Source organism: Nilaparvata lugens, chromosome Y, assembly GCF_014356525.2.
Source record: "Nilaparvata lugens isolate BPH chromosome Y, ASM1435652v1, whole genome shotgun sequence".
In the NCBI taxonomy this organism is placed as follows: Eukaryota; Metazoa; Arthropoda; class Insecta; order Hemiptera; family Delphacidae; genus Nilaparvata; species Nilaparvata lugens.
Genome location: NC_052519.1, coordinates 5068339 through 5084153, shown reverse-complemented (window position 1 = coordinate 5084153; position 15815 = coordinate 5068339). Strand labels below are relative to the sequence as shown.

Sequence of the window (15815 nt, the reverse complement as noted above, 5' to 3'; positions counted from 1 at the left end):
AAGTGCATGATAGATCTGTTTTGTAAGTTTTTCCAAGTGTTACTGAATACAACAGTAAGTCTTAGAATAAGTATAGCCCAAGTATTTTATTTGATTTGTGATTGCATTCGTAGATGGCTGGCGTTCGCCGACAAACGCCTTGTGTCGTGGTGGCGTTCGGTGGGCGGAAGCGACGAGGGAGGCGCCCATGGCTCGTACACGGCAAGCGTGCTGCACGCGGCCATGTCACTCGGCAAGGGACTGCGAGGCCTCAGTGCACACTTGACTCAGACAACCTCAGCCTCGGCCTCAGCTTCCTCGCCGACACTCGTCAACGGCACAGACGCCAACGCAACGCCTGGTGTGGTCACTGTCATCGATATTCAGGTGAGTAACGCTGGAACATTCAAGATACATTTATATTGACCATTTATTTATCTATTATAAAAGAAAGTAGCCTGAACATCAGGCTACAATAAAAGCAAAAAGCAAGCCATATATATTGTATTTTATCTTTAGGGCTACTTTTAATATAAATAAAATAATAAATCTGAGTACCTTTTCAAATTATTTTGTCAACCATGTAAACCTTTGTAATAGTCTACCATTTCGTTTTTTCTCTTGAAAATGGCATTAGTAGCCGAAGCATGTCGTGACAAAATAATTTAAAAAGGTACTCAGATTTATTTTATTTACTAGTAGTTCTGTGAACAGTACACGTCAGGCAGTATTCTCATCCAAAAGTAACTAATTGAAACTATAGACCTTATATGGAAATACAGCAATAGACTGGCTTCTCCACAAATCTGTGTAATTACTTGTCAGCTGATTTATGATGAATAATTCTATAGTCTGATTTCTACTCTAATATTTGCGAATGAAGGTGGCTCGTTTTTCCTTTTATATTATCCTTGGAATGCAAAATTTCCAAAAACCTTGTATACGTCGACGCGCAATTAAAAAAGGAACTTACCTGTCAAATTTCATGAAAATCTATTACCGCGTTTCGCCATAAATGCGCAACATATAAACATATATACATATAAACATATATACATATAACATATGAACATATAAACATTAAGAGAAATGACAAACCGTCGACTTGAATCTTAGACCTCACTTCGCTCGGTCAATAAATTACCGCTGTGTTCCCGGAATCTTAGTATGTGACTTCAAAACAAACTGTGAAATGATGCTTTTAGAGAACCCATTGAAGTACAGTGTTGGAGAGCTTTTTGATCTCCCTTGTGATATTGTAAATAGTTTCTATCAATATGACTGATTTGTTTGTTATATTGAATTATTGTTGTGTTAGATTGATTAATGTTTATAAGTCTTCGCAATATGTATTCGTTATATTGAAATTATACTTTAGAATTTACCGTATTCCATATTGTAATCCATATATATTATGTGACAGACCCACAATACTATTTCAAGTATTTATCAGCTAATAAAAATTTCTATTCTATTTTTGAAACATAGTAGTTCATTTTGTCGCCCACCATGGAGCCGCTATAGTCAGGTCCACGTTATAATGACAGTGTTTAATTAGCAATGGCATTGCTATCCTTGTCTATCATTCAACAAAGCGGATAGCGCTATCTCTTTCTCGCTTTTCTCTGCTGCCAGATCGTCTTTTAACAATGTAGAATTAATATTTAATTAACAAAATATTTCTTTACATCTTAATTATGTAATTATTGAAAAATATAATTTCTTGCTTAATAAAATATAATTGATTAATTTAAACGAGAATGAAGAGTTAATATAACATCAATAAATCTGTATCAGCTACCGTCTATAGAAGGCATTGACAAGACAGAGTATCGGCAACATTGTTCTGTGATCTTTCTTCACTGTGGATCGGCAACGTGGAACTCATTATAGTGACATTGGCCTTGCACGCATTATAGGTCATACTCATTATAGTGACAGTGGCATTGCACGCATTATAGGTCATACTCATTATAGTGACATTGGCCTTGCACGCATTATAGGTCATACTCATTATAGTGACAGTGGCATTGCACGCATTATAGGTCATACTCATTATAGTGACATTGGCCTTGCACGCATTATAGGTCATACTCATTATAGTGGCATTGGCCTTGCACACATTATAGGTCATACTCATTATAGTGACAGTGGCATTGCACGCATTATAGGTCATACCCATTATAGTGACATTGGCCTTGCATGCATTATAGGTCATACTCATTATAGTGACATTGGCCTTGCACACATTATAGGTCATACTCATTATAGTGACAGTGGCATTGCACACATTATAGGTCATACTCATTATAGTGACATTGGCCTTGCACGCATTATAGGTCATACTCATTATAGTGACATTGGCCTTGCACACATTATAGGTCATACTCATTATAGTGACAGTGGCATTGCACGCATTATAGGTCATACCCATTATAGTGACATTGGCCTTGCACGCATTATAGGTCATACTCATTATAGTGACATTGGCCTTGCACGCATTAGAGGTCATACTCATTATAGTGACATTGGCCTTGCACGCATCATAGGTCATACTCATTATAGTGACATTGGCCTTGCACGCATTATAGGTCATACTCATTATAGTGACATTGGCCTTGCACGCATTAGAGGTCATACTCATTATAGTGACATTGGCCTTGCACGCATCATAGGTCATACTCATTATAGTGACATTGGCCTTGCACGCATATAGGTCATACTCATTATAGTGACATTGGCCTTGCACGCATTATAGGTCATACTCATTATAGTGACATTGGCCTTGCACGCATTAGAGGTCATACTCATTATAGTGACATTGGCCTTGCACGCATCATAGGTCATACTCATTATAGTGACATTGGCCTTGCACGCATTATAGGTCATACTCATTATAGTGACATTGGCCTTGCACGCATTATAGGTCATACTCATTATAGTGACATTGGCCTTGCACGCATTATAGGTCATACTCATTATAGTGACATTGGCCTTGCATGCATTATAGGTCATACTCATTATAGTTACATTGGCCTTGCACACATTATAGGTCATACTCATTATAGTGACAGTGGCATTGCACGCATTATAGGTCATACTTGTTTAAATATCTTAATAAATTCTTAGCCATTTGAAGCAACCATCTTTATTTACGTAGATAACAAACTAAACTCAGTAAACAACTTATTATTTTATCAAACAGTTATCATGTGATTAAGTAACATCACATGATATACAAACATCTTCCCCTTTTACTTTCTCAAACATTTCCTTTTTCAACCTTTCCTTTGATTTCATCGTCTTCTTAATAACCTCTCATTTCTTCTTAATATTCTTCCACTATTGGACTTCACCACATAGGACCGTGGGGCATCAGCTTCATTAATAACTACTCCAGGCTCCCATAATTTTGTTCTCCAATCTTGGATATAAATGGGCTGATTTTCTTTGAAATAAGATACATGTTTCCGTGACTGCTTATCGTATGTTCCTTTCTGTTGAAATTTATGGTTCTTCATTTGCACTGCTATTTCTTCCCGAGGAAGTTGATGAAGTTTCAAACTATCTTGATGATAAGGGAACTTTGTTCTTATCATTCGACCAAACATTAACTGAGCAGGAGAATAATTGAGAAGAAATGAGAGGTTTTTAAGAAGACGATGAAATCAAAGGAAAGGTTGAAAAAGGAAATGTTTGAGAAAGTAAAAGGGGAAGATGTTTGTATATCATGTGATGTTACTTAATCACATGATAACTGTTTGATAAAATAATAAGTTGTTTACTGAGTTTGTTTTCCTTTTATCATACTTGGAAACTGGGTGCACTTCCTTTCGAGACTTTTCTTCATTTATTGACTTCTCATGTTTTTCACCTATTTCAACACTGCGACAATAATCAATTATTTTCTCCAACGAGGCGTTGTCTCGCAACACACGTTGTTGCATTTCTTTCGACCTTAACCCCAATGCAATCATAGTTTTCAATAACTCATTCTCTCGTTCCCCAAATTCGCATCTTGTCACTAGCCCCTTCAAAGTTGTATAGAATGAATTAAATGATTGACCTTCCTCTTGTTTGCAAGCTATAAAATTGTATACATTCATGATCTCATTCTTTTTGGTAAACAATAGGTCTCTAATATTTTTAATATTGATTCTACCGTTTCTGGCTCATCCACATCTTGTAACGATTCATATAAAATCAAAGCTTCATTGCCTAACAAGTTTTTAAATCTTGCAACTTGAATTTGGTTGGATTTTTTATTTGTCTCAGTCGCTATAAAATAATCTACGATATTTTTCCTGAATAATTCGAAATTTTGTGAAACATTTTCCCCGTTGCATAGTAACGGTTCTGGCTTGTTGAAATCCATGTTCGTCTTTTAAGAAAAAATATAATAATATGATAATTACCCAATCTTATTACTCACTCAATCCTGTCGTTATGAATTCTCCTTTTCTGTTCAATTCCTTGACTGCGCCATGTTTAAATATCTTAATAAATTCTTAGCCATTTGAAGCAACCATCTTTATTTACGTAGATAACAAACTAAACTCAGTAAACAACTTATTATTTTATCAAACAGTTATCATGTGATTAAGTAACATCACATGATATACAAACAATACTCATTATAGTGACATTGGCCTTGCACACATTATAGGTCATACTCATTATAGTGACAGTGGCATTGCACGCATTATAGGTCATACTCATTATAGTGACATTGGCCTTGCACGCATTATAGGTCATACTTATTCATGTTATACAGGGCAACTCGTGGCAGAACGGAGGTGGTGGAGCGGGCGCCCTTGGCGAGAACATAGTGGCGCACTTTGTCGCCCACCACATGGAGCCGCTAGTGGCGTTGGCCTTCGACCCGAGTGGCATGCTGCTGTTGACAGTTGACAAGCGAGGCCACCGCTTCCATTTGTTTCGCATTCAGCCACATCTCAGTGGATCCAGTATGAGTGAGGTGCATCAGCTCTATACGCTCTACAGGTCTGTATCAAACAAACTATCACAAACCAGCTGGCCGGCGAACTTTGTACCGTCAAATAGTTGATGCATCTCATGACAAACTTTAGCTGGATGCACACATCAAAATCTATAACCCATACTAACAATCCTCAAATCCAGACCATCCTATTATTTGCTATTGACCAAATAATCAGTTCAGCATACTCTTCCATGTGCGTGTACGATAAAATCATAACTGACAAATTAATTGATCACGCATATAATTAATCGACGTGTAGTTTGATCTATGCTATCTTTTTGCATAAATCACTCATGTGCTTCCCCGTTCACTCCTTTTACTCACTCAAAATATGCAGGGGATTCAAAACTCTTATAAAAAATCTAATGCGTGACCTTGGAAGATAGCTAGAAAATTAATCGCTTCACAAACTTTTTAAATAAATTGGTGAGTGACGACAAACCCTGATGTCGAAATTATAATTGGAGAATCAAGGGTTTTGATAAAAATCAATAGTATTAAATTGATTACTTTTATCAGTAATAACTTCAAATACTGACTTTTATTAAAAACTTGCAGGTAACTTGTGCTCCGCAAGGGTCCAAATAAAAACTTGACCTACCGAAATCTTGAAGAATTGAAAACAGGCCTATAATCATCCTTGATAAATCAAGTATTGAAAAAGATCGATTAATAATAATTCTGAATAAGTAACTGAATATATGTGACTAATAACTGAAATAGCCTATGTAATAAAATTCTATGAAAAGACAGGTAAAGCTTTCAGATTTTTATTGAAAAGTGAGCTGCTATCCATATGTGCCTACTCAGTGGAGGAATACAAAGATTTTTGCAAACCTCAAGATGGAGGTTTGAGAAGATAGAAAACATGTTACTGTTTGATTATGACAAATTGACATATCCTTATACCCCTATCACAGGTGGTCAGTGGATGAAATAATAATAATAATAAATAAATAAATAACTGTAACTAATATAAATGTAACTGAATGAGTAACTGGATCGGGGGATTTTTATGGATTTCATTTATATAGATAATTTATCCAACTCCAAAATGAATAATTTACTAAAAATCAATTAATTCTAAACACCGAAGACAGCACAATTATTCGTAACAAAGCAATGTCTTTAACCTGAGGCCGCACTGCTGGATGGTTACACACAGAACAGTCATTTTGTTTCTAGTTGGGGCGTTTAGAATAAAATACATGAGTGGTTATGGATTAGCACACACTCTTGTCTATTATCTATTGACGGCTGTTGGATGACGCAATGATTATAACAGATGATTTTCATTTATGTGTGTTGCCAGCTCACAATTTTCTTCCATAAGGATACATGTAAACTTTGAATGACCGTAGGAGAGAGTCCTGAAGTCGGATTATGAATTTGATAGGCCATAAACCTGGTTCTGAACATAACGAACACAGCTTAAAAAATCATCAAATTCGGTATTCATAAAAAATTATTGAATGTAAAAATTCGAGGCTCGATTTTTATTAATTCATATAGATTACATGTTTCTCCATGTTAAGTTGCTACCTTCTTGATGGTTAATGTACCCTTCTATAAGTGCATAATATAATGCCAATTTGTGATCGGGCAATTAATACTCACAGTTCACAGTTGAGTTGATGTTTCCTATTGGCAGGAAGTAGACGAGCAGAATGCTTTCAAAGAATAAATATTACAAGATATAAAATAAAACTGCAGCTAAACTGAATAATTGACGGATCTTCCGCTCTCTCTCGCGCATGAGTAATATTACTTCGTATTTTGTGACACGGGTTTAGATCTTACGGGTTTGTATTTTGGTCGAACTATTTAGAAATATTGTTTCCAATCAAGATACTGTTAGGTTAGGTTAGGTTAGGTTATTCAAATGACCATTAAGGTCATTTTAATAAATATAGCCTAAGAAGATACGCCCATGGTATAGGACGTTTATGATCCAAATTTCACTGTTAACTCAAGCTGATAATAGTGTCTCAAAATGTGCCGTTCTTACACTCTCACCCGGCCAAAACAGTAATAATAGACAGTTATCGGCTTGAGTTAACAAAAATCGGCTTGAAACTTCGGACATAAACGACCTATACCATGAGATTTCAATTCAATCTATTATTCACTAACACATACACTCTTAATGCAAATAAACAAAAAGAATACATGCAAACAACAACAAAGCATCAACAAATACGTGTTATAGTGAGGTCCACGTTATAATGGCAGTCAAGAAAGATAGGAGAAAAACGTTGCCAAGTCTCTCCATTTTGCCACTGACTGTACACAGCTGTTACTCAATTCATCCCATTAAATTTAATCTAATAATAATTATCAATTCCTTGATAGAATGATCAATTTAATGTCAAATTAATCAAGAAAATATATTTTTTCATAATTTGATTAAAAAGTTTGCTTTTATAACTGAGATCAGATTTTTATTTCTATACACACCTGTAATGGCGGCTAATTTAAAAAGCTGTGATACCACAATCTGAATTTTAAAACAACAGAAATTAAGTTATTTAGTAGGTATTCTATTCCAATTTCTCTTAAAAATAATAGAAATCCTATTTAAAAATAAGTAATTTCAATGGATTAATTCGGAAATAACTTTTCAATATTATTTATACCGGTACGAGTAGGTCCAACCTATACGTGTAGGCTCACTGAAGCATGGATGAAGTCTAGGACTGTTAGTTATCAATTTTTAAAATGTCATTTCAGGTATTTTGATTTGTGTTTCTTATACGGTAATGTCTAAATTATTTCATTGTTTCAAAAATACATTTTAAATCAATTATTCGACTTGTGTACTCAAGTATTTTGATAGAATGAAGAAAAAAAATGGCGGCTGAGAATTGTTTGTTCACTTTTGTACAGTCACTGTCAAAAGTAAAAATAAAATATTCTGGCAAATAGACAACATTGCAAAGTGAGAGAGAGATAGTCCTATCTGTTTTGTTGTATGATAGAAAAGGACAGCAACAGTACACTGCCATTATAATGTGGACCTCACTATAGATGTATTATTATGCTATCTTTCTTCTATGCTATAGGCCTAAACTAATTAAATAGCTAGAAATTTATGAATTAGTAATTCTATTAAATGGAATAAATAAATAAATAAAGAAATAAAGAAATATTTATTGCCAAAATCATTAAACAAACTTTACAAATGTGAAAAATATAAAAATTTTTATATACAATACATTGCAAAAACTTAAAATTAAAATATTTTCCATTTAAAAATCGATTATAATATTATCATTGGCGTTACCAGCAAAACTAAGTAGTTTGAGCGATGACAACGAGTAATCCAGTCGGCTATAATTAGTGGCTTGAGATTCAGTCGAAAATAGAAAAAATATAATAAAGAAAAAAGGAAAAAAGAAACATATGGAATGTATGAAAAACTAGAAAAAAATAAAATTTCAATCCGAAAAGAAGAAGTACTAAGAGTGAAATACTAAGAGAGCAGAAAAACTAGAATGAATACATAATAATTGAAAAACTCAAAAGAAAAAGAGATGATTCATGTAATTATTAATCTACAATTCACTGTACATATGTAATCCATTTAGTAACATAATGTAATTCATTTGTAGCATATATGCAATTCCTTTTGTAAGCAAAGAGAGAATTAGAAAAACAATACAATACAGTACACATGACACAAAAAATAAAACTTAAAACTCAGAAGAAAAATTAATCTGGGAGTATAGCCCTACTAATAATAAATTCAGAGGAACTGAGGAAGACAGTATATGTACATCAAATTAAAATATTTTAGGTATGATATCTTCTGTCTTTATCCAGCTTTCAATTTTTAATTTAAGTGCTTTTGTAGTTAACTAGTGGTTGTGCTTTTGTGTAGGTGTGGCACGCATATTTGAGATAATTTGTACGTTAATATTGTTGTGTAGGGGCGATACGACGGCGCGTATCCAGGACGTGGCGTTCTCGTGTGACTCGCGTTGGGTGTCCGTGAGCTCGATGCGTGGCACAACTCACATATTCCCCATCACACCGTACGGAGGCTCCATTGGTGTACGCACACACACTACACCGCATGTTGTCAACAAATTGTCACGGTAAGCAATCACAAAACGTACAAACATTCGGCAATATTTTCTAGATTCACCCAAAGTCTCTCTCATTCTATTGCTATCTAGTCTTGAGACGAATGAGAAAATTTTAATAATAATCCTATTATATTAAGAGCAATTTCTGTATTTATCTGGTTATTTTTATATTTGGTTATTTTTATATCTGGTTATTTTTATATTTGGCTATTTTTATATCTGGTTATTTATGTTTTACGGATCTCGAAAACTGCTCTAACGATTTCCACGAAATTTGGAACATAGTAGGTTTATGATATAAAGATTCGATTGCACTAGGTCTCAATATTAACGATAAAAAAGTTTAAACGAAGTTTGAAATTATTTCTAAAGGAGGAATGCTTTTATAGTCTGAAGGACTATTTTGATTACTGTAATAGAGTCAAAGACAAATAGTAATTATATACTAGATATAAATTTAATGAAAAATTAATGGTGTCTCGCTTTTGCTAGCACTTTGACTTGTCTGACGCCGTTGAGGCCAACCAGACGTAATATATATCCATCTATCCATCTATCTATTCTTTGGAAAACTCGCTGAACGACATTAAAAGGATAATTCATCCTTGGAAAACAGATGATAATTTCGTCGTCTCTCGATAACAGAAGATGCGTGTGCCTGTGTGGGAAAGAGACAGAATTATTTCCAGCTGTGTAATCATAATCAATCAGCGAGAAATGTTATCTAGCTAGACAATTTTTAATCGATTTGATCAACATAATCTGATTTGTTGACATGACATGATAATCCTCCTAAACTAGAGTATATTATAATTTTCAAAGATGATCATTATTTGACAATTTCAAGTGATATTAGTGTGTTATTTTGTTATTCAATTTGGTTTGTATATAATCTAAATTTTTTTTTGTTTTGTTTTCAAATGTTTGAACAGAAAATTGAACCTGAATTCAAGTGTATGGAACATAACCTACTTCTGGACTATTTATAGTGAATAAATCAAAATTCGGGGAAAAATAGTTTTAGGCTGTGCCTGTTAGTACTAATAATTTTAAAGAATTGTGTTCGGTTTATCAAAAGTCAATAAACAAATAACGAGCGCCCCGATATTTAGATTGAACGGAGCTTGACAAACATCATCTGTTTAATCTAATAGAATTTATAAGGACGACCAAAAATGTATTTGTGTGTGCCTGGATTTATACTTGTTGAATGTAAAGCAAATATAAAACTCTCTCTGTTTATTATATTCTTATAAACTAGCTCTTATAGATTCAAATTTGCAAATGTGTGATTGTGTGTTTTATTGCCTAGGTTCCACCGTAGCGCAGGCCTGTCAGAGCGTCGTGACGGCGGTGGACGCAACAGCCCTGTGGGCAGTGGACACCACAGCGACGCGGGTGGGGGCGCCACGCCAGGGGTAGCTCCGCCCCTAACTCCGCCCCTGTCACAGCGCAGCCTGCACCAGCACCCCCATTCACCAGTGGTGGTGCAGCCGCTAGCTCAACTGAAGCGACATCAGCCGATGCCTTCCCCGGCACAGACTGCTCAGGGCAGTCCTACGGCCAGTGGTGATTGTGAAGCCGCTCAGGTAATTATTGTAAAGTCAGCACTTGGTTTGAGTGACCTTGAAGGAAGACCCCAACTATACGTGCGTCATTTAGCTGACACGTCTACAGAATGCATGGTCTTTAATGCCGTATCCACACTCTCGACAAGTACGTACAAATGACGACGAGCGCGAGAGTGTGGATGGCTGCTTTGCCAGCACTCTCCTTCATTTTCCTTCGCTCCGATGTTTGTCGAGCGAAGGCGAGTGGCCAGCCGAGCATCCACAAATGGTCACATTGCAGTGTGGATGGCAACACCAACCTGGCCCCAGCAACTTGGCGATAGCGTGGACTAGGCATTATGGGGTGCATCTATCACGCTCTTATAGATTTCCTCACAAGAGATAATGCATCCTGAAAACGAACTGAAAAAATTTTGCGCGTCTATAACGCTCGTCTAGTTGGGGCCTTACATTGGTTTGCTATCCTTGTCTGTCATGAGACACAACAGATAGCTCTATCATTTTCTAGCGCCGCAAGTTTGCCGAGAGACTAATTCAAACTTATTTGTAGTAATATTTTGTAGAATCTTGAATGTACAATTTGATGACTGACTTCCAGGTGCGAGTAGCGGCCTGCTTTGGAGTGGCACGCGCCGCTCTGCCTCCGGGTCTGCTGCAAACGGGGAGCGGTGGCCAGTATGGTGGGGTGGGGGGCGGTGGAGGTGGTGGCGTTGGAGGCAGTGGGGGCGGAGTGATGACGTCACAGCAGCGCAAATCTGACAGCAGCATCTATGTGATGTCGGCACCCTCAGGGGCTTTGTTACAGTATGACCTGGAGCCAAGACATATCGCCGGTTGGTATTCAATGATACACAAAATACAAAAAATAATTAAAATTGAGCTGGCGAGTGGATTAGTCATTGCATGCAATTACGGTATGACGCTATTAGATAAAAGCAATGTACCTAGAATACAAGGTAGTGTTCATTAAAAGATGAGCAGTAACAAATTCAAACCAGGTGTTCGGTGTGACAATGACGTGCTCTAAAAATCTATTCTTCCTGTTTTTACAATGTTAAATTATGCGACTTTGTAAGTCTTTTCTCAAAAAATATATAACTTTTAAAGACATTGACAACTCTTACGATTCATACAATATTTATCTTGATTTAGAGTTTCAATACTTCTAAACGGCTGAAACTTTCAGGGCATGCACATCGCATATTTGTTGCTCACGTATTGAAAAACCAACATGTTTTTTGAAAGAAAGAAAAAAAGGAAGAAAGAAATAAAGAAATATTTATTGCCAAAATCATTAAACAAACTTTACAAAATGAATCGCTTATTTCTGGCTCTTCTGTTAATTAAGATTTAATTTATAATAAATTTGATAAATCGATCATTGATTGAAAAATGTTGAACGTAAAAATATTCATTGTACCATTATTATATAATATTTCTCTTACAATCTTGATATCTCGTCTGTATGATATATCAGCATAATATACGGAATATACCGTATATCAGTGAATAGAACTAGTAGTTCTGTGAACAGTAGACCTCGCGCATTTATAAACCACAGCCTCCTCTAATACTATCAATCGGAGTAAATTATTCTCTGTCCTGTCGTGTCGGCGAGATATTTGTGTGTAAACAACTAATGGCTGTTTGGGTTGTTGTAGGTACCGACAATGCTAAAAATTCGTTATGAACAACTATTCTACTATCATTAAAAGTTTACGAAGTTGAAAGCAGTTGCTATTTCGAGTTATCAATATATTGTGTGATATGCAATTAATAGTCCACATGACAGCTGATATTTTACCAAGTTACATTGATATATTAATTGCATGCGTCAATGCATGCAATTAATAATCCACTCGACAGCTGATTTATGATCAATAATTCTATAGTCAGATTTCTACGGTTATATTGGCGTTCGAAGGAGACTCATTTTCCTTACATATTATCCTTAAACTACAAAATTTCATAAAACCTTATACATACGTCGACGCGAAATTCAAAAAAGAAAATTCCTGTTAAATTTCATGAAAATCTATTGCTGCATTTCGCCGTAAATGTGGAACATATAAACATAAAGATAAATTATTATGTTCCTTAATGTCGAGACATTTCGAGCAGAAAACATGACATTTTCGACATTCTAGAAACGTTTTTGTTTCAAAAGATAAGTAGGTGGTGAAAGCGAGAAAGTTTCTCACAAATAATTGAAATTATTTTTCCAATTGCCAAAAGTAGTCGGAAAATCGTATTTTGGTCTCCAAGGAATTTTAAAGTTAGGAGAGCGGCTACATGGTATGCATTGTTTACCAAATTGTAGGCTGAAGGCTGGCAATTTACAAGATATTTGACTGAATTATTTCAAACGCAAGCAGCTGATTGCCTCTAGAAAGGCTCTAATGAAACACTGCTTGGATTATTCGAGGCGAGGTTGTCATTTTCACTATTTATAATCATGCGGCTTACAGTTGCTGAATGTTTCAATCGTTCTGTATTCTGTTCTTGTTGATCCCAGCTATTGATAGCATATGGTGGCACACCATTCATCCGCTATCCTTGACTTTGAAACTCCTGAGAGGCCAAAATACGCTCTTCCGAGTACGTTTGACAATTGGAAAAATAATTTCAACTATTTGTGAGAAACTTTCTCGCTTTCACCACCTACTTATCTTTTGAAACAAAAAAGTTTCTAGCATGTCAAAAATTTCATGTTTTATGCTCGAAATGTCTCGACATTGACGAACATAATCATTAATTAAAAAATAACTATAAGTCGGATAAAAATGATCCAGACACCAATAGAAAGGAGACATTCTGCCCGGTAATTTTATATAAAATAATTATGCATTACGACGCCCCATGATTCTGGGAGAAGTAATATTCAAAAGAAAAACAATTCTTCGCGATGTTTCCAATTTTATCATAAAAGTTAAATTTCCTTCTAATCCTTCAACCCTGAACCTTTTTCAGAACTACTAGGATATCGGGGATGATATTATCCAATTCTGACGTTGAATTGGAAATTTGAGAAAGTTGCAATTTTACACGATTTGGCAACCCTGTAATTTCTTCGGATGGAGGGCCAAGTCTCAACTTATTTTACACAAACTATAGTTCTTGATTTATGATAAGTTCAGAACTTTCGAGGCGTGAAGAACGTTACAGATTTTTTCGGAAACCTGTGCATTATTTTTGAAATATTTTACTTTAATGTTTGTAATATTTGACCAGTAATTGATTGCGTTTTGCAGGTCTATCGAAGGACCGTGTCTCCGATGACACGGCCATTGAGCTGTTGGTGGACGCCAAGGCGGAATGGCTGGTGATGTGGCCGCCCCTCTTCAACCCGGTACAACCGCCCCTCGCCGCCTCCAGCCCCTTGCTGCAAGGGGCCAACTGCCCCCTGCTACAGGGGGGCAGCAACCGCCCCCACAACCACGCCAAGCCCAATCCGCATCATGACGAGCACTGGTTGTCGCAGGTATTAGACCAAACATCGCCATCAAATTAACAAAATTTCAAAGTTTCTGAATTAAAACCACTTCTGAAGTGGAAACTGTCATCAATTTATTTTTGAATATTATTTTTATTAGTTGGAAGATGAGTCGTGGAATCAAATTATTGTTCTACGTAATTAGTAAAGCAATTAACGGCCGGTTTCCGAGCTCGGGATTCAGCCAAGTTCTAGACTATAAACAGCTGGCATCAGAAAATTGGCTTTCCGAAACGAGGCCTAGTCATAGTTATTATGATAATCTTTATTTTCTCATTTCTGTGAACAGTAGACCTCGCGCAGTTATAACGACGTCCCAAACCATAAGCACATCCACACTGATACACTAACTATTTATATGTTCAGATTTTCATGGTTCTTTTGAGTTTTGAATGTCTTTCTTTTGTATTATTTATGAAAATTGTTTAAGCACTGGGATGTGCTCACAACTGAAAATTTCATTTTTTATTGTATTCTTCTTCATTAGTTTGCATTTAGAAGATTTAAATGTTGGCTGTATGACTTGTTTTTGGTTATCACCTGTATAATTGGTTTTAACACGAAATTATTCAATTCTTATAATATATTATTTATAAGAAGCATTACTATAATATTTATTATATAGGTAATAGGTAATATATAGGTATTTTTTTCCATTTTTCAGTATTGCTATAGGCTACTTCGCACTGTTTGCTTTATGAACTCACAGCTAGCGCACAAGTTTAACTTTGCTGGCTGTGCCAAATAATTAGATCTACCGTATTATATTTTACATTTTTATTATGCATTTTGTATGTATCATTCATTCTTATTCTTTTAGATCATGCTTACACAAGATTTAATTATCATATAACACTTCCGGAATTTAGCGCGAGAAAACCAGAAGTCATCTAGGCGCCCAGACGAGCTGTTATAAGTTTTTTTCGTCCTATTTAATAGTGCATAAAAATTCAATGAGGCATGCAATTCTTAGTCTACACAGCTGCTAATTTTTCACCAAGTTACATTGAGATATTGAATTATTGGATGCGTCATGGCATGCAATTTACAGTCAACTCGACAGCTGATTTATGATGAATAATTCTATAGTCTTATTTTCACTCTTATATTGACGTATGAAGGAGGCTCCTTTTCCCTTTTATATTATCCTTGAAATGCAAAATTTCCAAAAACCTTTTATATACGTTGACGCGCAATTTAAAAAGGAACATACCTGTCAAATTTCATGAAAATCTATTACCGCGTTTCGCCGTAAATGCGCAACGTATAAACATATAAACATTTAAACATTAAGAGAAATGCCAAACCGTCGACTTGAATCTTACACCTCACTTCGCTCGGTCAAATAAATTGGAAACGTTTTTCCTTGAAATAAAACATTCCTAAAAAATTCAAAATAGCTGAAAATTTACACTATTTCCACTTTATTTTATTTTGTGTTCAATTTTCTAGTTTTTCGAAATTCAATTTAACCGTAGACTGCGACTACGCCCCATTTCGGAAAGCCAATTTTCTGACTGCAGCTGTTTAAAGTCTAGAACTTAGCTAAATCCCGAGCTCGGAAACCGGCCTTTAATTTCTAATGTGTAATTTATGAACGTGTGTTTTATCACGTTCAATAAGTGAGTAATAAAGGCAATATTATGATTTTACCTCATACTTCATCTATACTATAATAAAGG

The 15815-nt window shown here is 35.5% G+C and overlaps 1 protein-coding gene across 1 annotated transcript in view; it reads left to right on the top strand.

Annotated features, from left to right (window-relative positions):
• Nucleotides 1-15815, top strand: part of LOC111052137 — an 86290-nt gene that overhangs the window by 57451 nt on the left and 13024 nt on the right. The window contains exons 16-21 of the mRNA XM_039443429.1: nt 114-366; nt 4754-4983; nt 8911-9078; nt 10382-10658; nt 11239-11473; nt 13892-14121. Of these exons, the coding sequence (XP_039299363.1) occupies nt 114-366; nt 4754-4983; nt 8911-9078; nt 10382-10658; nt 11239-11473; nt 13892-14121 (1393 nt within the window). The remainder of the gene's footprint in view (nt 1-113; nt 367-4753; nt 4984-8910; nt 9079-10381; nt 10659-11238; nt 11474-13891; nt 14122-15815) is intronic.